We start from the raw sequence: 23,674 nt of genomic DNA on the forward strand, positions 1-23,674 counted from the left end.
ACACGGAGAGACCAATCCCAAGTCGATCGGCACTTTCTCTGCCGAGCTATAGTCACTTTTCCGCACCTACTCCCGAACTACACATGCACAGATTGCCCACAGAGTCTAGGTTCATCAATCTGCGCATGCGTAGTTCAGGAGTAGGTGTGAAAAAGTGACTATAGCTCGGCCGAGAAAGTGGCGATGGGATTGGGATTGGTCTCGCCGTGTTCAGGAGACCCCCACAGCTGTAGCTACAACCACTTAACGTCAAGGCTCTCATCCACATTCATTAATTCTCCCCCCCCCCCCGGCTCTCTCCTCCATGAGCGTAGCGGAGGTGCAGTGGTCTATCCCTGCTCCTGGCTCTCTGTGTGTCTGCGACTGGTGCGTTTACGCTGCTGCTGCTGCTGCTGCTGCTGCTTCTGCTGCTTCTGCTGCTGCTTGGGGTTCAGCTGCTCCCAGTAGGACTGACAGTACTGGTTAATCAGTCTGATCTCCGGTGGGAAGGGAGTGGAGAGGGGGGTTAACAACGGCGGGTGGGGTTGATGCGGGTGGTGTTGGTGGTGGCCTAATCCCGCCGCCCGCGAACCGTTGGGCCCCTCGTCCTTGTCGGGCGTGGTGAGGGCGACCACGATGTCTCGGTCCAGGACGCGCAGCGCCACGCGGGCCACCGTGTGCTTGAAGTTGTTCTCCGTGGCGAGGCAGTGGTACAGCCCGGCGTCCGATTGGTTGAGAGACTTCAGCAGGATGCCGTGATTGGTCTTCAGCACTTCGCCGTCCCGGTTGAGCTGCGGGTGCGAAGAGAGGGGGGGGGGGGGGGGGGGGATTTATTTCCATTTTCAATTTTTATTGTAGAAGCCAAAACCGACATGTTAGAAGTTGTATTATGGTAATGGTGTATTTATGTTTGACTGGTGTATTTATGTTTGACTGGTGTATTTATGTTTGAACACTAGGGGGCACACCACCTCTATTATAAGAGGCTCTGTTAATCAGAGCCTAGCCATGCACCTGCAGAGGATTCACGCTTTCAAACAAGCTTTCATTGTTGGCACTGCTTATCTAACAAACAACTGACAACTGTTCTGTTAACCTTCATCATCATCATCATCATCATCATCATCATCATCATCATCATCATCATCATCATCATCATTCATCTTTCCTTTGGACAATAAAACCCTGCAAACTACATCAGCTGCAGCTTGGACATTCAACTATTTCAACATCCACAACTGTGTTAGCTGAGTAGGAAATTATATTAAGTGGGTGCATCATGACACTTGTCAATACATTTGGGGAGTGACAAGCAGCCACTACATGTATTATTTTATTATTTCTTCTTATTTTAACCTTTATTTAACCGGGCGAGTCGGTGAAGGACAAATTCTTATTTACAACGAGGGCCTGGCGAGAGGACAAAAGGGCCTCTCGGAGGGTAACGGGGAAAGATCAAATAAAATAGAAAAGAGACATACTGTACGATACATTACAGAGGTAAGGGAAGATAATTAAAACAAACAAACAACCAAATAGAGGTATGTAATAATACGTAAGTTAAAAGGCATAATTGCAGTATTAGTCGTGGATTTGGGCAGAAGTGACAGGCTGCTGTAGTGTAGACATGCTGATGTAGACATGATGCTACCTCCACTCTGAAGCCTCTGGACTCTGACATGATGCTACCTCCAAGTTTCAAGTTTCAAGTTTCTTTAATAGTTGTCATACAGAAGTACAGAATACTTTTATACAAAATGCTTCTTACTGTTACGCTCCAGAGACTGTGCAAGACAAGATAAGTATGAAATAAAATAACATAGTATAGCATGTAAATTAGAAGTAAAAAAAAAAATGAGGTCACAGTGTTCAGTATAGACATATGTACAATGTTCGATGCAGAATAGACGTAACTGAGTTACCATATAATATACAATACTGTGCAGTGTACTAATATACAATACTATATAGTGCAAGGCAGAAATGGAATGAGGTGCAATTTAGGTACAATTTACAGTAGGTGTACGAGTTGTAGTGCAAATCCTTTATCAATAAATATAAAGTGTGTTTGTGTGATCTAAAGTGTGGAGAGTGGGTGCTGCAGTGTGTTGTTTGTTTAAGTGAGTGTGTGCGTGTGGGTGTGTGTGCTGTGTGCATTTGATGGTTGTTGCATAGTGTTTATTGTTCGTTTAGCAGCCTGATGGCCTGGGGATAGAAGCTTCTTCTGAGTCTTTCTGTGCTCGCCTTAAGACTCCGGTATCGCTTGCCTGACCGCAGCAGTTCAAAGAGGCAGTTGTTCGGGTGGCTCGAGTCCTTAATAATTCTCTTAGCCTTCCCCTTGCACCGCTTGTTGTAAATGTTCTGGAGGGTGGGAAGCCCCCCTCCAATTGTGCGTTCGGCTGAACGTGTCACTCTTTGTAGTCTGCTTCGGTCTTGTGCAGTGCTATTCCCAAACCAGGAGGTGATGTTGCCAGTCAGGATGCTCTCTATTGTACATGAGTAGAAGTTCCTAAGGATCTTCTGACTGACTTGGAACTTCCTTAGGCGCCTGAGGAAGTAGAGGCGTTGTCGTGCCTTCTTCACAACACTGTCAATGTGTGTGGTCCATGTCAAATCCTCGGATATGTGGGCTCCGATGTACTTGAAACTGTTCACTCTCTCAACCGGTGCCCCGTCGATGCTGAGGGGGCTGTAGTCCTTGACCCCCGACCTCCTGAAGTCCACAATCATCTCTTTTGTTTAGCTGACGTTCAGGGAGAGGCAGTTCTCCTGACACCACTGTGACAGGTTCTCTACCTCTTCCAGGTAGGCCCTTTCGTCGTTGGCAGAGATCAAGCCCACCACTACTGTGTCATCAGCAAATTTGATGATGGTGTTGTTGTTCCGCTGTGCTACGCAGTCATGTGTGTACAGGGAGTAGAGGAGGGGGCTCAGAACACAGCCCTGGGGGGCCCCTATGTTGAGCGTGATGGATGAGGAGGTGCAGTTGCCTGCTCTTACCACCTGGGGTCTGCCCGTCAGGAAGTCCAAGACCCACTGGCAGAGGTCATAGTTCAAGCCCAGGTCCCTGAGCTTGGCTATGAGTTTGGAGGGGACTATGGTATTGAATGCCGAGCTGTAGTCGATGAACAGCATTCTCACATAGTTCCCCTGCCTCTTGTCCAGGTGTGATGCTGCTGTGTGCAGCACATGGGCTATGGCGTCCTCCGTGGACCTGTTGGGGCGGTATGCAAATTGCAGAGGGTCCAGGTTGATGGGGAGGGAGGAACAGATGTAGCCCTTCACTAGCTTCTCAAAGCACTTCATGGCTATGGAGGTGAGGGCTACAGGGCGGTTGTCGTTGAGGCAAGCGGGCGTAGATTTTTTGGGTACAGGGATGATGGTGGACTTCTTCTTCTCCACTCTGAAGCCTCTGGACTCTGACATGATGCTACCTCCACTCTGAAGCCTCTGGACTCTGACATGATGCTACCTCCACTCTGAAGCCTCTGGACTCTGACATGATGCTACCTCCACTCTGAAGCCTCTGGACTCTGACATGATGCTACCTCCACTCTGAAGCCTCTGGACTCTGACATGATGCTACCTCCACTCTGAAGCCTCTGGACTCTGACATGATGCTACCTCCACTCTGAAGCCTCTGGACTCTGACATGATGCTACCTCCACTCTGAAGCCTCTGGACTCTGACATGATGCTACCTCCACTCTGAAGCCTCTGGACTCTGACATGATGCTACCTCCACTCTGAAGCCTCTGGACTCTAAGTGACATGATGCTACCTCCACTCTGAAGCCTCTGGACCAGGCCTTGACATTAACGTTTTGGCTCACCAACACACACACACACACACACACACACACACACACACACACACACACACACACACACACACACACACACACACACACACACACACACACACACACACACACACACACACACACACACACACACACACACACACACACCACACACACACACACACACACACACACACACACACACACACACACATACACACACACATACAGTCTCTGGAGCGTAACAGAAAGAAGCATTTTGTATAAAAGTATTCTGTACTTCTGTATGACAACTAATAAAGAAACTTGAACACACGCACACACACACTCTATCCAAATATCCAGTTCGTTTTTAAAGTGTATAGTTTGGCTACTTGAGACACAGAGAGAGAGAGAGAGAGAGAGAGAGAGAGAGAGAGAGAGAGAGAGAGAGAGAGAGAGAGAGAGATGCTGCTGCTTCCACTCTAAAGTCTAAAGCCTCTGGACTCTGTATATCATTCTGCCCTCAGATGTATCACTGAGGACACTTGGTACCCATCAGGCACCTGGCTGTATGGCAGTGAATGCTGGACCCTGAAGCCCACCCTGCAGAAGTCCCTGGATGGGTGCTACACCAGAATGATGCGTGTGGTGCTCAACATCAACAGGGATGAGCATGTCGCTAATGCAAACTTGTATGGGGGGGGGGGGCTAAGGGTGAGCAAGAAAGTGGCAGTCAGGAGAATGAGGCTGGCAGGTCACTGCCAGAGACGCCATGAGCTGCCAACCAGCAAACTTGTGCTGTGGGAGCCAACACACGGGCATCGATCACGAGGACGTCCCACATTAACATATGTGGACGTACTCAGGAGAGATGTGGGAGCAGAAAGTACCGGCGAGCTAGCCAGATGCAGGGAGGATCGGGATGACTGGAAGCACCGATGGAGGGCCCGTCCAAGGACAACCTAGATAGATAGGGGTCTGCACGGGCCTGGAAATTAAGCCCGTGCCCAGCCCGAGTCCATGACGTTCAGGCCCTGCCCGACAATAAGCCAGACTGTAATGCAACATTTGAAGCCCGAGCCCAAGTCAAAACCCGAAATGTGATATTCCAAGCCTGACTGATTGATATAAAAGATAGAAAGAACGAAGGAATTCTACGAGGAATCCCAGGAGGACGTCTGGCGATACGTCATCAATCCGGCGGCTTTCCCCCACGGATAGCAAGCTTCTCCCTCGGTTCCACGTAGACAGCCTTGACTTGATTCTAAGGTGAGAAAAACACTGCTGAACCTAGTCTCTCCCATCTGCTTCACTGTTGTTTTCAGCTGGCTGGCAAGTCTGGACTTTTTGGTGTATTTAACAAGGGCCTTAGCTGCCAGCAACGTCTCTCCGATTTCTGGGGCAGTATCGCTGAACTGAGTGTGATCCGGGGGCGTGTGTATGGTGAGGACTGAAGTTAATGATGATATTCATGAAAGAAAATTGGAACAATACATGAAAAAGACATGTTTTACTGAGATTCCGTCACTAGGGAGAAAGGTGGGAGTTTTTTGAAGGTTGACTGGGGGGTTAAAAGGCTGGGTGACAGTTGCATGTGTGTGTGTGTGTAAACAACTCAACAGGGATTCTCACTGTTGAAAACGGGTCATTCCTCATCTCGGTCCCTTACCACTTTCCTCCGTCCTTCCCTCTGGAAGAGCCACTTGACGGTGGCCTGCGGCGAGCGAGGCTGGCACTCCAGGAACGTGCTGCTGCCCTCGACCCCGAACTGCACGGTCTCCCTCAGACGCTTCTCCACTGTGCGCCCGTGGGAAGGGAAGGAGATCAAGGACAAATTTAGTTTTTTTGTTTTGTTTTATTTCTTTCATTTGAAGCGGACGAGGTCCTCGGTGAAGAGATGACTCAGCGAACCTTTGGCGTTGTAGCCCCGACACTGCCTCAGTGGGTCTCCGTGCTTCACGTCCTGCCGTCTGCTCCTCCTGAGGGGGCGTTCATACAAGCCATGAGGACGGGGTTCACGCATACATGGTACATGGTGCTTTTATATAGAGCATTTACATCAAGCATTTATATAGTGCTTTTATGTTGTAGAGCATTTATATAGTGCTTTTATGTAGAGCCTTTATATAGAGCATTTATATAGAGCATTTATATAGTGCTTTTATGTTGTAGAGCATTTATATAGTGCTTTTATATAGAGAATTTATATAGCAATTTGAAATAGAGCATTTATATAGTGCTTTTATATAGAGCATTTATATATACTATATATATAAGTTATTTTGTATTTAATTTTTTTATTATTTTTTAAACAAACATATAAACAAACATGACAACACACGATAAGATATACAAGCATTAATTGTCAGGGCACATCCAATGAGTTCACATTTTAGTTAGTTGTCTTATATAAGATATACCCCTAATACCTGTTATCTAAAAAAACCTACACACATATGCTCAGCTCGAACCCCCCCCTCCCGGACCCCACCTTGAGAAGTACCTCCACTATCCCTCGCACCTAACCAGACACTACCATTATAAGCTAGCTTTTATTCTCTCCACCACTTCTAACCACATTGACATTTTGGATTCATTGAGACCCAGAATTCTTGCTGTAGATATTTCATGGTAAATTACATCGAGATATGTAAGTTATTTTGAAAACTTTAACTTTTTTGAATTAGGGGTAGGTTGCTCTATAAGCCTTCGGCTTCAAACCTATCCTTTTCGTTTGTTTATTTGTGAAAATTATTTGTTTGTTTATTTATTTGTAAACATTCGAAATAAATAATAAAAGAAAATATATATATATATACTACTATATACTATGCTACTATCTAATATGTCTATACTACTATCTAATATGTCTATACTACTATCTAATATGTCTATACTACTATCTACTATGTCTATACTACTATCTACTATCTAATATGTCTATACTACTATCTAATATGTCTATACTACTATCTAATATGTCTATACTACTATCTAATATGTCTATACTACTATCTACTATGTCTATACTACTATCTACTATCTAATATGTCTATACTACTATCTAATATGTCTATACTACTATCTACTATGTCTATACTACTATCTACTATCTAATATGTCTATACTACTATCTAATATGTCTATACTACTATCTACTATGTCTATACTACTATCTACAGTAATATGTCTATACTACTATCTAATATGTCTATACTACTATCTACAGTAATATGTCTATACTACTATCTACTATATTACTATGCTACTATCTAATATGTCTATATTACTAGTATATACTATCTACTATCTAATATGTCTATACTACTATCTACAGTAATATGTCTATACTACTATCTACTATATTACTATGCTACTATCTAATATGTCTATATTACTAGTATATACTATCTACTATCTAATATGTCTATACTATGCTGTCTATGCTGTCCCTATAACGCAGTGCCTCCTCGGACCTCTTGGTGGCGTGCGTGAAGGCGGAGCAGTTCTCCCCGTCCCAGGAGCAGTAGGGGTCCCGGGCCAGGCAGCAGTCGGAGCAGGCCCTGCCGTACACCCCGCAGCGGTGCAGCGACACCTGCGTCAGCCCCGCGTCAGACGACACGTACAGCTGTTGCTGTGGTAACGACAACAACCTCGAATCAGTCCGTTGTTTGTGAGGAATTCAAGATTCAAGAGTTTTATTCATCACATACATACCAGGGCATACAGTGAAAAGCTATGCCCGCTACGATTGTGCAATAAAAAATAAAGTAATAATAATAAAAAAGATAACTAGAATAGACATGGTAAATAGACATGTTAATAAATCGCTTAAAGGCACTGGATCCTATGTACATACCTATACTAACGTGCAGTTTTTCTTCTATGTCCCTATGCTATACTTGCTGTTACTAACTATACTATACAACAATCACAACAAGTTATTTTCTTAAAGTGTCCTTTTCTTGTGTGTTTAAAGTGACCTGTGAATCGGTGTGGGCACACACATAATTACTAGGGGTGGGGGAAAAAATCGATACGTAGCAGTATCGCGATACTTTGCGTGGCGATACTGTATCGATACAGGGACGCCAAGTATCGATATTTAATTATTCATAAAAAATATAAATAATTGTATAATTTTTTTGTATAAGGAAGTTGCATTGTTCATTTCAATACCTGTTATAGTACAGTACTAGTCCACACACACATGTGCATTCAGTTAAGTTGGAATATGACTGTAATACAAACAGTTCAGTTTGTCAGGTACATGCAACACAGATTACAGTGTTTACATCTGTCTGCTTGAGAAAATACCATGTTCTGCAATAAAAATGATTGAAGTGAGATGAACAGACTGAACTTTATTTTATTAGATAAAACATGTTGACAGTTTTACTTTGCAGTTAAAAAAAAATATATTTGATAAAAAAAATTATAAAAAAACGCAGTATTCGCGATATATCGAGTATCGCGATACGGCTCAAGTATCGCGATAGTATCGTATCGCGAGGTCTCTGGCGATTCCCACCCCTAATAATTACACATAAAAAAAACGTATTTTCATTCATCGTTTTGAAAGATTCACTTACTCTTTTGGACGATATCTTCATTGTTTTGACGGCAGCTCTGCTCTGTGGATAGAAAGTGAAGAGAAGGATTCAGCTTCATGTCCCGGGTCTGTGTTGAGTGTTTTTTCCAGGACAGTGTATCCTCTGCATTCTGCTGCTGCTAGGCGGAAAAACCTTGTATCTCCAAGAGGGTCTGGTTTTTCAGGATTTAACCCTTTCACTACCACACTACAGACGGTTAGTGTGGTAGTGAAAGGGTTAACCTTCTGTAGTGTGGTAGTGAAATGGTTAACCTTCTGTAGTGTGGCAGTGAAAGTGTTAACCCTTTGTCGTGTGGCAGTGAAAGGGTTAACCTTCTGTATTGTCACAGTGAAAGGGTTAACCATTTGGTAGTGTGGTAGTGAAAGGGGTATAAGAAAAACAACCTCACTCGCAGAGTGACACTCATGTACTTCTGAAGTGTGGACTCTGAATGTGTCGTCGGTAGTGTGATAGTAAAGGGTTAACCTTCTGTAGTGTGGCAGTGAAAGGGTTAACCTGCTGTAGTGTGGCAGTGAAAGGGTTAAGTGACACCCTGGACTCTGAACGTGTCTCACGGGCCCCGCCGCCGTCACAAGACTCGCTCACGACATCGAGAACCGTGTAAACGTTCAATTCCAAGTAAAAGAGGGAACATTTGCTAAACACTGTATAGACCACCACAACACTTCCGGTATTTTGAGCTCATGGGAGAGAGAGAGCGGGGAGGATAAAATGAATGAATGTTGACCTGAGCCTTGACGTAAGTGGTTGTAGCTACGGCTGTGGGGGTGCTGGAGACATGATCCGATAGACCTTTTTATACGTCTGAGTCTCCTGAACACGGAGAGACCAATCCCAAGTCGATCTGCCCTTTCGCGGCCGAGCTATAGTCACTTTTCCGCACCTATGTACTCCCCAACATGTGCAGATTGCCCAGGGAGTCTCTCTGGTTGGTTGCGCCGTGTTCAGGAGATTCAGCCGTATAAAAAGGTCTATTGGATCATGTCTCCAGCACCCCCACAGCCGTAGCTACAACCACTTAATGTCAATGCTCTCATCAACATTCATTCATGTTCTCCCCCTGCGCTCCCTCACTAGCTCCATGTAACGCGGAAGTGCAGTGGTCAAGGTTTCCCCCTGTTACGTGTGGGTGTGTTTGTATCCTGATCGCGTCTATTCTTTTACTAACGGATTTCCAGTTCCGCGTTCTGCGATCTGATTGGCCACTGACGTTTCTGGTGCGATCTGATTGGCCACTGACGTTTCTGGTCATGTGACATGTGCGCCCAATCGCGTGACGCGCCCATTTCCACCTCGAACAGCAGCAAACTACCTAACGCCTAGTTTATCACTGGTTAAGCTTAGGCGACTCTTTCGAAGTTGGTTAAGGTTAGAGTTTGGAATCAGGGCTGGTGTTCTATCGCCCTGCTCTAAGACAAACTCTAACCTTAACCAACTTCGAAAGAGTGCCTAAGCTTAACCGGTGGCAGAACTTGCCGTCACACGATTGGCGCGACCAGAAACGTCAGTGGCCAATCAGAGCGCAGAACGCGAACGCGGAACTGGAAATCCGTTAGTAAAAGAATTCAGGCGTCCTGATCCCAGTGTGATGTGTGATGTCTGTTTGTAGTCCCCTGTCTTGGTCTTGTAGTTCTTTGTCGTTTCCCTCCCAGGTGTATCCATTTGTAATCAGCCCAGGTGTTTCTTGTTCTCGTGATTATGTGTTCTGTTCTCCCCTGTGTGTGGTGGCTGATCCTGTCTGTACAGTCCTGTCAATTGTTTGTTATGCTTTTGATGTTATCCCTTCACCTTTAAACCATGGTAAATATAATTAAACATCTTTTTGTTACTTTGGTTACCGTTTCATATTATGTAATACCCCCGTTAGCGGCGATCCGCGGACGTACCCTGAACACCTCCACCTCCTCCAGAGTGAGCTCCTCCATGCTGGTCGGGTCTTTGGGCAGAACTATAACCTTCTGGACGGTCCCTCGGTCTGGAGACGCAACAAGAGATATAGAGCGTTAGAATCAAATTACAAAACCAGAACAAAAACATCCTCTATATTATTAGATTAGATTCAAATGTATTGTCGTCATACAGCACAAGTACAGTACAACGGAAATAAGTTTGGCATCCAACCAGAGTGCAAATGTAACAGTAAAATGCAATAGTAATATAAATATATAATAAATAATATAATATAATTATATTATATTATATTATATATTATATATATATATATATATATATATATATATATATATATATATATATATATATATATAATATATATATATATATATATATATATATATATATATATATATATATATAATAATATAGGGTGGCTACAAGGCTCATTCTGCTAGTGGCTTTGGGAAGTCTGATCATGCGGCCATATTTCTTTCTCCAAAGTACAAACAAAGAATCAAGAGCACACCTGTAGTCTCGCGAGAGGTGCAGAAATGGGATGTGGAGTCGGAGGGGACGCTCCAGGCTGCGTTTGAGTGCACAGACTGGAGCGTGTTCCGCGACACAGATAACATTAATGTCTACACGGAGACAGTGCTGGACTATGTTCGTACTTTGGTGGAAGAAACAATCCCCACTACCACAATTAGAGTTTACCCAAATCAAAAACCCTGGGTAGACAAATCCGTACGTGAAGCTCTGAAAGCGCGCACCAAAGCATACAACGACGGCCTGGTGGCAGGCAACATGAATGACCACAAGGTGGCGCGATACAACGTAAGGAGGACAGTGACAGAGGCCAAACGGCGCTACAGAGATAAAATTGAACTCCAGTTTGAACAGGCTGACTCCAGAGCTATGTGGCAGGGGCTCAAAACGATGATAGACTACAAAGGCACCTCCCTCAAACTGAACAGTGACATCTCCTTAGCAAATGACCTCAATACCTTCTATGCGAGGTTTGATGCTGGTAATAACAACACCAGCCCACAAGCCACGGCAATGGGGGGGGGGGGGGTCTGCTGCTGATGGAGACTCAGTGTTCAGGGTAACAGAGCATGAGGTGAGGCGGACCTTTAAAAAAGTGAATATCAGGAAGGCAGCAGGACCGGACGGCATCCCCGGCCGCGTCCTAAAAGTCTGTGCCGACCAACTGGCCCCGGTATTCACTGACATATTTAACCTGTCCTTAGAACAGGCTGTCATCCCCACCTGCCTGAAGAAGTCCACTATTATCCCTGTACCCAAAAAATCCAAGCCTGCTTGCCTCAACGACTACCGCCCTGTAGCTCTCACCTCCATAGCCATGAAGTGCTTTGAGAAGCTAGTAAAGGGCTACATCTGCTCCTCCCTCCCCATCAACATGGACCCCCTGCAATTTGCATACCGCCCCAACAGGTCCACGGAGGACGCCATAGCCCATGTGCTGCACACAGCAGCATCACACCTGGACAAGAGGAAGGGGAACTATGTGAGAATGCTATTCATCGACTACAACTCGGCATTCAATACCATAGTCCCCTCCAAACTCATAGCCAAGCTCAGGGACCTGGGCTTGAACTATGACCTCTGCCAGTGGGTCTTGGACTTCCTGACGGGCAGACCCCAGGTGGTGAGAGCAGGCAACTGCACCTCCTCATCCATCACCCTCAACATAGGGGCCCCCCAGGGCTGTGTTCTGAGTCCCCTCCTCTACTCCCTGTACACACACGACTGTGTGGCTCAGCGGAGTAGCAACACAATCATCAAATTTGCCGACGACACAGTGGTGGTGGGCCTGATCTCTGCCAACGACGAGAGGGCCTACCTGGAAGAGGTCAAGGTCCTGGCGGGATGGTGCCAGGAAAACAGCCTCTCCCTGAACGTCAGCAAAACAAAGGAGATGATTGTGGACTTCAGGAGGTCGGGGGTCAAGGACTACAGCCCCCTCAGCATCGACGGGGCACCGGTTGAGAGAGTCAACAGCTTTAAGTACCTCGGAGCCTACATATCCGAGGACTTGACATGGACCACACACATTGACAGTGTTGTGAAGAAGGCACGACAACGCCTCTACTTCCTCAGGCGCCTAAGGAAGTTCCAAATCAGTCAGAAGATCCTTAAGAACTTCTACTCATGTACAATAGAGAGCATCCTGACTGGCAACATCACCTCCTGGTTTGGGAATAGCACTGCACAAGACCGAAGCAGACTACAAAGAGTGACACGTTCAGCCGAACGCACAATCGGAGGGGGGCTCCCCACCCTCCAGAACATTTACAACAAGCGGTGCAGGGGGAAGGCTAAGAGAATTATTAAGGACTCGAGCCACCCGAACAACTGCCTCTTTGAACTGCTGCGGTCAGGCAAGCGATACCGGAGTCTCAAGGCGAGCACAGAAAGACTCAGAAGAAGCTTCTATCCCCAGGCCATCAGGCTGCTTAACGAACAATGAACACCACACAACAACAACCATCAAACGCACATAGCACACACATCCACACGCACACACTCACTTTAAACAAACACACTGTAGCACCCACTCCCCACACTTTATAGCACACACTCACTTTAAACAAACACACTGTAGCACCCACTCCCCACACTTTATATTTATTGATGAAGGATTGCACTACAACTCGTACACCTTACTGTAAATTGTACCTAAATTGTACCTCATCCCATTTCTGCATTTCTGCTTTGCACTATATAATATTGTACATTAGTACACTGCATAGTATTGTATATTATATGGTAACTCAGTTACGTCTATTCTGCATCGAACATTGTACATATGTCTATACTGAACACTGTGACCTCATTTTCTACTTCTAATTTACATGCTATACTATGTTATTTGATACTATCTTGTCTTGCACAGTCTCTGGAGCGTAACAGTAAGAAGCATTTTGTATGAAAGTATTCTGTACTTCTGTATGACAACTATTAAAGAAACTGAAACTATACGATGTACTGGTGATTAAGCTGGATATAAAATGTATAAATGAGTACTATTGAGTAATAGTGCTAATCAGATGTATGTACAGAGTTGTAATATTAATATGTACAGTGATACAGGCAGTGTTGTAATACTCGAGTCCAGGACTCGTGACTCGACTTGGACGTGAGCACTGACTGCATTCGGTTAACCGTCAGTAGTGTGGTAGAGAAAGGGTTAACCTTCTGTAGTGTGGTGGTGAAAGGGTTAACCCTTTGTCGCGTGGCAGTGAAAGGGTTAACATTCCGTATTGTCGCAGTGAAAGGGTTAACCATTTGGTAGTGTGGTAGAGAAAGGGTTAACCTTCTGTAGTGTGGTAGTGAAAGGGTTAACCTTCTGTGGTGTGGTAGTGAAAGGGTTAACCGTCTGTAGTGTCACAGTGAAATGGTTAAAGCGACTCCTTCCCCAGCGTCTCACCTGTCCCCAGGAAGAGCACCTCGTAGCGTCCGTCCACCGCGTCCACCTGGTCCACCACCATGGCCGTGTAGCGGTAGTCCGCTCCGGTTCTAACCACCAGGGGGCGACGGTGGATAGGGTACACGGGGAGGTACATGAGCGGATGAGCCCGGATGAAGTTCACCGCCTCGTCCGAGAAGTCCTTGGAGGAGCGTATGCCGGGGGTGTGGGTTCCTCCTGGACACTGGGGGAGGAAGAGACGTGACGGGGTGGAAGAGATGGAAGGTGGTTAATTTGTGTTGTCGTTTAGAACATCTAGGGATCTTTGGTTTCCCTCGTGTTTTGACACGGGGGAGGGGTAAAATGTAATGTGGGCGGGGCGAAGAAAAACTGGAGACTGGTCATTGGTCACATGCAGGCACCTTATGTCTTATGTCATCATGATGTTTGTTAATAGACCTTGTAATACATTTACATTTAGTCATTTAGCTGATGCTTTTATCCAAATCAACTTACACATTGTGAACAACAAGTCAGCAGGAGGGGTACTAAGCAGTGGCGTAACTCTCTCTCAATGTGTGCCGGGGACAGATTTGGGGGCGTGGCGAGTGACGTCGATGGGGGGGGGGGTTAGGGCCCGTAGCCGCATTTCTGCAGACCCCTCTCTGATTGGTTGAACTCTATTTCTGCAGACCCCTCTCTGATTGGTTGAGCGAAGCCCCTCTCTGATTGGTTGAGCGTGCGCATGCGCATGAGCCGCGACAAGCTCCTCCAGAAACTCCTCCAGAAACTCCGTTAAGCTCCAGAGAGAGAGGCTGAAAACCCACAGTTCTTGCCCGACGGATGGGAGCGAATCCCGGATCCGAGGTTTCTGATGACTACCCCCAAAACACGGAGGTTGCGAACGCAATTTATACGCATGGAAGTATTGATTACGCCATAACGAATCATTAAAAAAATATACCGTTAACTGGAATATGTTGTGTGTGTGCCTTTCTGATTTGGGAGGGTTATAATAGAAGAAAGACAGTGTAAACAATATAACGTTATGTGAATAAACCGCGAAATAATAACTAATTCCTTGGTCAATAGAAGTCTCTGTGATACTTTCTGAATATGATTTGGGAGGGTTATAATAGAAGAAAGACAGTGTAAACAATATAACGTTATGTGAATAAACCGCGAAATAATAACTAATTCCTTGGTCAATAGAAGTCTCTGTGATACTTTCTGAATATGATTTGGGAGGGTTATAATAGAAGAAAGACAGTGTAAACAATATAACGTTATGTGAATAAACCGCGAAATAATAACTAATTCCTTGGTCAATAGAAGTCTCTGTGATACTTTCTGAATATGATTTGGGAGGGTTATAATAGAAGAAAGACAGTGTAAACAATATGTTTGACGTATTTTAACACACACCTAGGCTGACGACCCGAGCTATTATTATGCAAAGACAAGTACTTTAGCGAGTGGGTACTTGGCCCTTGCAGGGCAAGAATGCGACCCCCATCTACTGCTCTTTGCATAATAATAGAACAGGTAGTCAGACTCAGCTCTTTGGACGGTAAAACGTGGGGGGGACACTTTCCGCTGTCCCCGGCGTCAAATACGCCCCTGGTACTAAGGGTGGGTGTCAGCTAAGGGTCAGGGGCATTGTTCGTCAAATAGTGTTGATCTTGAGTGTTACACTCTGAGTGCATAGTAGTATAGAATTATTAGCATTATAGGTAGTAGTATAAGTATAGTAGCATAGTAGTTTCCGGGGTGGGGGTACGGGATCTATAACAGGAGTGAAACCTACCGTCCCGGGGTGGGGGTACGGGATCTATAACAGGAGTGAAACCTACCGTCCCGGGGCGGGGGTACGGGATCTATAACAGGAGTGAAACCTACCGTCCCGGGGCGGGGGTACGGGATCTCTAACAGGAGTGAAACCTACCGTCCCGGGGCGGGGGTACGGGATCTCTAACAGGAGTGAAACCTACCGTCCCGGGGCGGGGGGTACGGGATCTATAACAGGAGTGAAACCTACCGTCCCGGGGCGGGGGTACGGGATCTATAACAGGAGTGAAACCTACCGTCCCGGGGCGGGGGTACAGGATCTATAACAGGAGTGAAACCTACCGTCCCGGGGCGGGGGTACGGGATCTTGCCGGTGTATTCCGTCCACTGGTAATTATGGCCGTGTTTGTGGGCGAAGGGACCGTTGAAGACGTTGCGGATATCAGCCATGGAGTAAACACAGACCGCTGAGCCCTTGAACACAGAACTGGAACACAAACAACAACACAACCATGAGAGCAAGATCACAAGCACCGACTACTGCAATACAAGATGGACGACAGAATGGAGCCACTTCTATAGACCTGTTCGCCGTATACGTCAGACTCAGTGTGCTGTGCGCATCAAGGGGGCAAAAGGAACGTAATCCTGGTCAGAACAACGGGGTGGCAGACTACAATATATTTGCATTTGTTAGCCATGCTAGCGATCTAAACAACCAATCCATGCCAAAGCTAAGATATGTAAAAGCTAGATATGTAAAAGGTGAAAGACTCAGCCATACTGATTTGGCAAAATGACATCCAGACGTTTTTGTTTGAAACAACTTTTAGTCAGGGGAGTGTCATGGTTTCTCCATAGAGCCCCGTCGTACTTTTTTTTTTAGCGCAGCAGCTCGCGCAGGTAGGGAGCAACTTAAGTCATGTGACTCATTTGGTATTGCTGAGTGGCTCGAACACGGTATGTTTGTATACAGCAAACGTGTCTATAGAGGAATGAGAGTGTAAAAGACAACAGTCTCAAGCTGAGTTGAGATCAAGGCGTCCATGGTATATCAGATATTAGATTAGATTAGATCCAAATGTATTGTCATTGTACAGCACAAGTACAACAGAAAGAAGTTTGGCATCCAACCAGAGTGCAAATGTAACAGTACTAAGTGCAATAGTAATATACAATGTACATGTGATTAAACTGGGTATAAAATATATAAATTAGTACTACTGAGTTAATAGTGCTAATCAGATTGTAGTATTAATATGTACAGTGATACAGGACTAAAGACACCATGGTAGTATAAAGTCATACTGGCCAGCAGCGTAACTAGTAAGAGTAGGTAAGGGATATGTACAGGTAATAGATATAGTATATCTACAGATATGTAAAAAGGATTATATGCAGGTATGTACAGACAAATGTGGATAGAGATATATATACGGTAAGAATAAATATATATACATGTATACAGTATACACAGCATTATTGTACATGCTATCATACAGAGTTATATGGGTTATATGCAGGTGTATAAGTAGGTAAGAGTTATATGCAGGTATATTGAGACAGATACCATGGATATATATATATATATATATATATATATATATATATATATATATATATATATATATATATATATATATGGTATATACAGCACAAACTCTGTTATCATACAGAGTTATATGGGTAGACTATTGTATGAGGTAAGTAGTTATCCAGACAGGGCTTCTTTTCTCTCTCTCTCTCTCTCTCTCTCTCTCTCTCTCTCTCTCCCTCCCTCTCTCGGAACGCAGTGTGCACTTACTTGCGTTGCACGTAATGAGAGTCTCTCTTTCTCTGTCTCAAGTAGCCAAACTTTACACTATAAAAACAAACTGGATATTTGGATACTGGATAGAGTGTGTGTGTGTGATTTTTGGCTGGTGAAAATGCTGAGTGGCTAGTGACTTTGGAAAACCACTAGCCACAGTGGTTGGTGAGCCAAAAAGCGAATGTCAAGCCCTGTATCCAGACATCCATGACGTGTCTCACCCAGCGGTGGTGAAGAGAGCGTACACCACGGGGTTCCGCTCGTCCTGTGTGGGCTGGATGAAGACATCCCCTGGAGGGCAGACGGCAGACAGATCAATAATAATAATAATAATAATAATAATAAATTCAATTTGTAACGCACTTTATATTTGTGACAATCTCAAAGTGCTACATGAAAGGAGATAAAGATAAAAAATTTAAACAATTCAAATGAATAAAACAACCAATGAAATGGAAGAAACATTCAGATCAAAATCTAAAAGAAAAGAAAATAATAAAAAAAAAAAAAAACACACACAAGGCATCGGTTGGTCCATTTAGGGGAATGCCTTGTTAAAAATAAATGTTTTTAGTCCCCTTTTAAAAGCCTGTGGCGCTCTCAGATGGTCGGGGAGGGCTTTCCACAGCCGAGGAGCAGCAGAGCAGAAGGCCTGGTCGCCCCCACGGTGCAGAGGTGTGTCCTGTGTTTGGGTGTGAGTGTGTTTGAGTATCCAGAGCGGAGGGAGCGGGTGGAGGTCGGGGGAGCAATGAGTTCCTTTAGATAGGAGGGGGCGTTGCTGTGGATGCACTGATGGGTGAGGAGGGAGACCTGGTATTCAAGCCTGAAGGAGACGGGGAAGCCAGTGTAGGGAATGGAGTATGGGTGTGATATTTTCCGCACTCTCATCGGGATCCTAGCAGCACAGTTCTGAATGTACTGGAGCTTCAGGATGCTCTTGGCAGGGATCCCGATGAGCAGTGTGTTGCAGTAGTCAAGCCTTGATCAATGTCATAACAGTAACCTTTAATTAAACCTGAATCAGTATAATTTAAATTACAACTACAATCAAAAATAAAACAATATGACTAAATAATATAATCGGTGTCATTTAAAGCAGGAAAGATTTGATTGAATCCTTACTCAGTTCATCAAATGCTGTCTCGACTCCGTCTTCTCCAATCACGGAGCAGATGAGGCGGGCCTTAAGGAACGTGGTCCAGCGGTTCACCAGGGACTTCTGGCCACCCTCGTCATTCTGTGGTCAGAGGTAGAAAACAACCTTCTAGTTCTATACCAACAATGTTGAACATCAGAGGTTGGCTGGTGTGGAGGTGTGTTGCTGGTTCGATCCCTAGGGCCGTCGGGGCCCAATACTGCTTTAAGTGCCCAGGATGCGTCTATTCTTATCCTAACGGATTTATGCTTCCGCGTTCGCATTTTGCGCTCTGATTGGCCACTGACGTTTCTGGTCGCGCCAATCGTGTGACGGCAAGTTCTTTCGCCGGTTAAGCTTAGGCACTCTTTCGAAGTTGGTTAAGGTTAGAGTTTGTCTTAGAGCAGGGTGATAGAACACCAGCCCTGATTCCAAACTCTAACCTTAACCAACTTTGAAAGAGTCGCCTAAGCTTAACCAGTGATAAACTAGGCGTTAGGTAGTTTGCTGCTGTTCGAGGCGGAAATGGGTGCGTCACGCGATTGGGCGCACATGTCACATGACCAGAAACGTCAGTGGCCAATCAGATCGCACCAGAAACGTCAGTGGCCAATCAGATACGCAAAACGCGAAAAACGGAAGCATAAATCCGTTAGGATAAGAATAGACGCGCCCAGGATATATGATAATGTATAATATATTGTGTAATATAATGTGTAATATAATGTGTAATATATTGTGTAATATAATGTGTAATATATTGTATAATATATTGTGTAATATATTGTGTAATATATTGTGTAATATATTGTATAATATATTGTGTAATATATTGTGTAATATATTGTATAATATATTGTATAATATGTGTAATATATTGTATAATATATTGTGTAATATATTGTGTAATATATTGTGTAATATATTGTGTAATATATTGTATAATATATTGTATAATATATTGTATAATATGTGTAATATATTGTATAATATATTGTATAATATATTGTATAATATGTGTAATATATTGTATAATATATTGTGTAATATAATGTATAATATATTGTATAATATATTGTGTAATATATTGTGTAATATTATAATATATTGTATAATATATTGTATAATATGTGTAATATATTGTATAATATATTGTATAATATATTGTGTAATATAATGTATAATATATTGTATAATATATTGTGTAATATATTGTATAATATATGTATAATATATTGTATAATATGTGAATATATTGTATATATATTGTATAATATATTGTGTAATATAATGTATAATTATTGTATAATATATTGTGTAATATATTGTGTAATATATTGTATAATATATTGTATAATATGTGTAATATATTGTATAATATATTGTATAATATATTGTATAATATATTGTATAATATATTGTGTAATATATATAATGTATAATATATTGTATAATATATTGTGTAATATATTGTGTAATATATTGTATAATATATTGTATAATATGTGTAATATATTGTATAATATATTGTATAATATATTGTATAATATATTGTATAATATATTGTGTAATATATTGTGTAATATATTGTGTAATATATTGTATAATATATTGTATAATATGTGTAATATATTGTATAATATATTGTATAATATATTGTATAATATATTGTGTAATATATTGTGTAATATATTGTGTAATATATTGTATAATATATTGTATAATATGTGTAATATATTGTGTAATATATTGTATAATATGTGTAATATGTGTAATATATTGTATAATATATTGTGTAATATATTGTATAATTTGTGTAATATATTGTATAATATGTGTAATATATTGTATAATATATTGTATAATATATTGTATAATATATTGTGTAATATATTGTGTAATATATTGTGTAATATATTGTATAATATATTGTATAATATGTGTAATATATTGTATAATATATTGTATAATATATTGTATAATATATTGTGTAATATATTGTGTAATATATTGTATAATATGTGTAATATATTGTGTAATATATTGTATAATATGTGTAATATATTGTGTAATATATTGTATAATATATTGTGTAATATATTGTATAATTTGTGTAATATATTGTATAATATATTGTATAATTTGTGTAATATATTGTGTAATATAATAACCACTGGGTGACTCACCAGACACACTCGGCCCACTCGGGCCAACACACTGTGACTCACCAGACACACTCGGCCCACTCGGGCCAACACACTGGGTGACTCACCAGACACACTCGGCCCACTCGGGCCAACACACTGTGACTCACCAGACACACTCGGCCCACTCGGGCCAGCACACTGTGACTCACCAGACACACTCGTCCCACTCGGGCCAACACACTGGGTGACTCACCAGACACACTCGTCCCACTCGGGCCAACACACTGGGTGACTCACCAGACACACTCGGCCCACTCGGGCCAACACACTGTGACTCACCAGACACACTCGTCCCACTCGGGCCAACACACTGGGTGACTCACCAGACACACTCGGCCCACTCGGGCCAACACACTGTGACTCACCAGACACACTCGTCCCACTCGGGCCAACACACTGGGTGACTCACCAGACACACTCGGCCCACTCGGGCCAGCACACTGGGTGACTCACCAGACACACTCGTCCCACTCGGGCCAACACACTGGGTGACTCACCAGACACACTCGGCCCACTCGGGCCAACACTAGGGGTGGGAATCACCAGTTTCATCATGATACGATACGATATCGATTCTTTGGACAACGATACGATATTTGCCGATATCACAAAGTCTCTCACGATACAATACGATACGATTAGATTCAGGTGCCTGCGATCGATATGAGATGATATCATATGCCCATTTAACACAATCAGTTATGAGACTCGCCACAGGATTTTCAAAATAAGAGTATCGATATGAATCGATCTTATTACATCGCATCGATCCGATTCGATCGTTGATAATTACATCGATGTATCGATCTGGATCGATGTATCGTCCCACCCCTAGCCAACACACTGTGACTCACCAGACACACTCTGCCCACTCGGGCCAACACACTGTGACTCACCAGACACACTCTGCCCACTCGGGCCAGCACACTGGGTGACTCACCAGACACACTCTGCCCACTCGGGCCAGCACACTGTGACTCACCAGACACACTCGTCCCACTCGGGCCAGCACACTGTGACTCACCAGACACACTCGGCCCACTCGGGCCAACACACTGGGTGACTCACCAGACACACTCGGCCCACTCGGGCCAACACACTGGGTGACTCACCAGACACACTCGGCCCACTCGGGCCAACACACTGTGACTCACCAGACACACTCGGCCCACTCGGGCCAGCACACTGTGACTCACCAGACACACTCGTCCCACTCGGGCCAGCACACTGGGTGACTCACCAGACACACTCGGCCCACTCGGGCCAACACACTGGGTGACTCACCAGACACACTCGGCCCACTCGGGCCAACACACTGGGTGACTCACCAGACACACTCGGCCCACTCGGGCCAGCACACTGTGACTCACCAGACACACTCGTCCCACTCGGGCCAACACACTGGGTGACTCACCAGACACACTCGGCCCACTCGGGCCAACACACTGTGACTCACCAGACACACTCGGCCCACTCGGGCCAGCACACTGTGACTCACCAGACACACTCGGCCCACTCGGGCCAGCACACTGGGTGACTCACCAGACACACTCGTCCCACTCGGGCCAGCACACTGTGACTCACCAGACACACTCTGCCCACTCGGGCCAACACACTGTGACTCACCAGACACACTCGGTCCACTCGGGCCAACACACTGTGACTCACCAGACACACTCGGCCCACTCGGGCCAGCACACTGGGTGACTCACCAGACACACTCGGCCCACTCGGGCCAACACACTGTGACTCGCCCCGCCGCCTGTGTCCTGGCTCTTCTCACGGAAGAAGAAGTAGAGCTTGTCATCGTTCTTCTCCGCACTGTCAGGGATCTGCTGGATCTGAACGAACACGGGCTCTGGAAGAGAGGGAGAGAGTGGGGGAGAGAGAGAGGGGGGGAGAGAGAGAGAGGGGGGAGAGAGAGAGAGGGAGAGAGGGAGAGAGAGAGGGGGGGGAGAGAGAGGGGGGGGAGAGGGGGGAGAGAGAGAGGGAGAGGGAGGGGGGGAGAGAGAGAGGGGGGAGAGAGAGAGGGGGGGAGAGAGAGAGGGGGGAGAGAGAGAGAGAGAGAGAGAGAGAGAGAGAGAGAGAGGGGGGGGGGGGGAGAGAAAGAGAGAGGGGGGGAGAGAGAGGGGGGGGGAGAGAGAGAGAGAGGGGGGGCAGAGATAGAGAGAGGGGGGGAGAGAGAGAGGGGGGGGCAGAGAGAGAGAGAGAGAGAGAGAGGGGGAGAGAGAGACAGAGAGAGAGGGGGGGGGGAGAGAGAGAGAGGGGGGGGAGAGAGGGGGAGAGGGGGGGAGAGAGGGAGAGGGAGAGAGAGAGAGGGGGGGAGAGAGAGAGAGAGAGACAGAGAGAGAGAGGGGGGGAGAGAGAGAGAGACAGAGAGAGAGAGGGGGGGAGTGAGAGAGAGAGGGGGGGGCAGAGAGAGAGAGGGGGGGGAGAGAGGGGGGGGAGAGAGAGACAGAGAGAGAGAGGGGGGAGAGAGAGGGGGGGGGGGAGAGAGAGAGAGAGTATTTGTAATGCAGCGAGAGTAGTGATTCATAACATTATGTTAGCTTACCGTTCCTATGTATTCCTCATACTGGTACTTACTCACCATTGAGCCACCTGGAGTCATACTGTTCCGTTCTGATCGCTGGCTTGCCTCCCATGGTCCGAAAGAGAGCTGCGTCTGTACTCATGAAGTCAATATGGACCCCCGCATAGAGGCTTCCATCTGCAAAGACACAGCAGAGAAGAGGGAGAATTAAGATCCAGCCCTTCAGTCAAGTAGTTGTAGGTTTTGTTTTTTCATGCTGCATGACTCATATCATTAGATTAGATTAGATTAGATTAGATTCAAATGTATTGTCATCATACAGCACAAGTACAGTACAAGGAAAATAAGTTTGGCATCCAACCAGAGTGCAAATGTAACAGTAAAGTGCAATAGTAATATACAATGTACAGGTGATTAAACTGGGTATATAATATATAAATTAGTACTACTGAGTAAAGTGTGAATCAGGTGTATGTACAGAGATGCAGTGGTGCATGATT

At 44.6% G+C, this 23,674-nt stretch overlaps 1 protein-coding gene across 2 annotated transcripts in view; it reads right to left on the reverse strand.

The window, feature by feature from the left end:
- Nucleotides 1–284: 284 nt before the first annotated feature.
- Nucleotides 285–23,674, reverse strand: part of LOC311243799 (semaphorin-3F-like) — a 58,124-nt gene continuing 34,734 nt past the window's right edge. For both annotated transcript variants that reach the window (XM_084333149.1, XM_084333148.1), the window contains exons 7-18: nt 23,232–23,351; nt 22,354–22,499; nt 18,422–18,536; nt 17,521–17,590; nt 15,832–15,976; nt 13,723–13,945; nt 10,262–10,350; nt 8,355–8,396; nt 7,239–7,396; nt 5,674–5,741; nt 5,432–5,559; nt 285–770 (exon numbers count right to left, since the gene is read on the reverse strand). In XM_084333149.1, coding sequence (XP_084189275.1) covers nt 330–770; nt 5,432–5,559; nt 5,674–5,741; nt 7,239–7,396; nt 8,355–8,396; nt 10,262–10,350; nt 13,723–13,945; nt 15,832–15,976; nt 17,521–17,590; nt 18,422–18,536; nt 22,354–22,499; nt 23,232–23,351 — 1,745 coding nt within the window. In that variant the 3' untranslated portion in view covers nt 285–329. The remainder of the gene's footprint in view (nt 771–5,431; nt 5,560–5,673; nt 5,742–7,238; nt 7,397–8,354; nt 8,397–10,261; nt 10,351–13,722; nt 13,946–15,831; nt 15,977–17,520; nt 17,591–18,421; nt 18,537–22,353; nt 22,500–23,231; nt 23,352–23,674) is intronic.

Source organism: Notolepis coatsorum (genome assembly GCF_963971535.1).
Source record: "Notolepis coatsorum genome assembly, chromosome: 17".
NCBI classification, from domain to species: Eukaryota; Metazoa; Chordata; class Actinopteri; order Aulopiformes; family Paralepididae; genus Notolepis; species Notolepis coatsorum.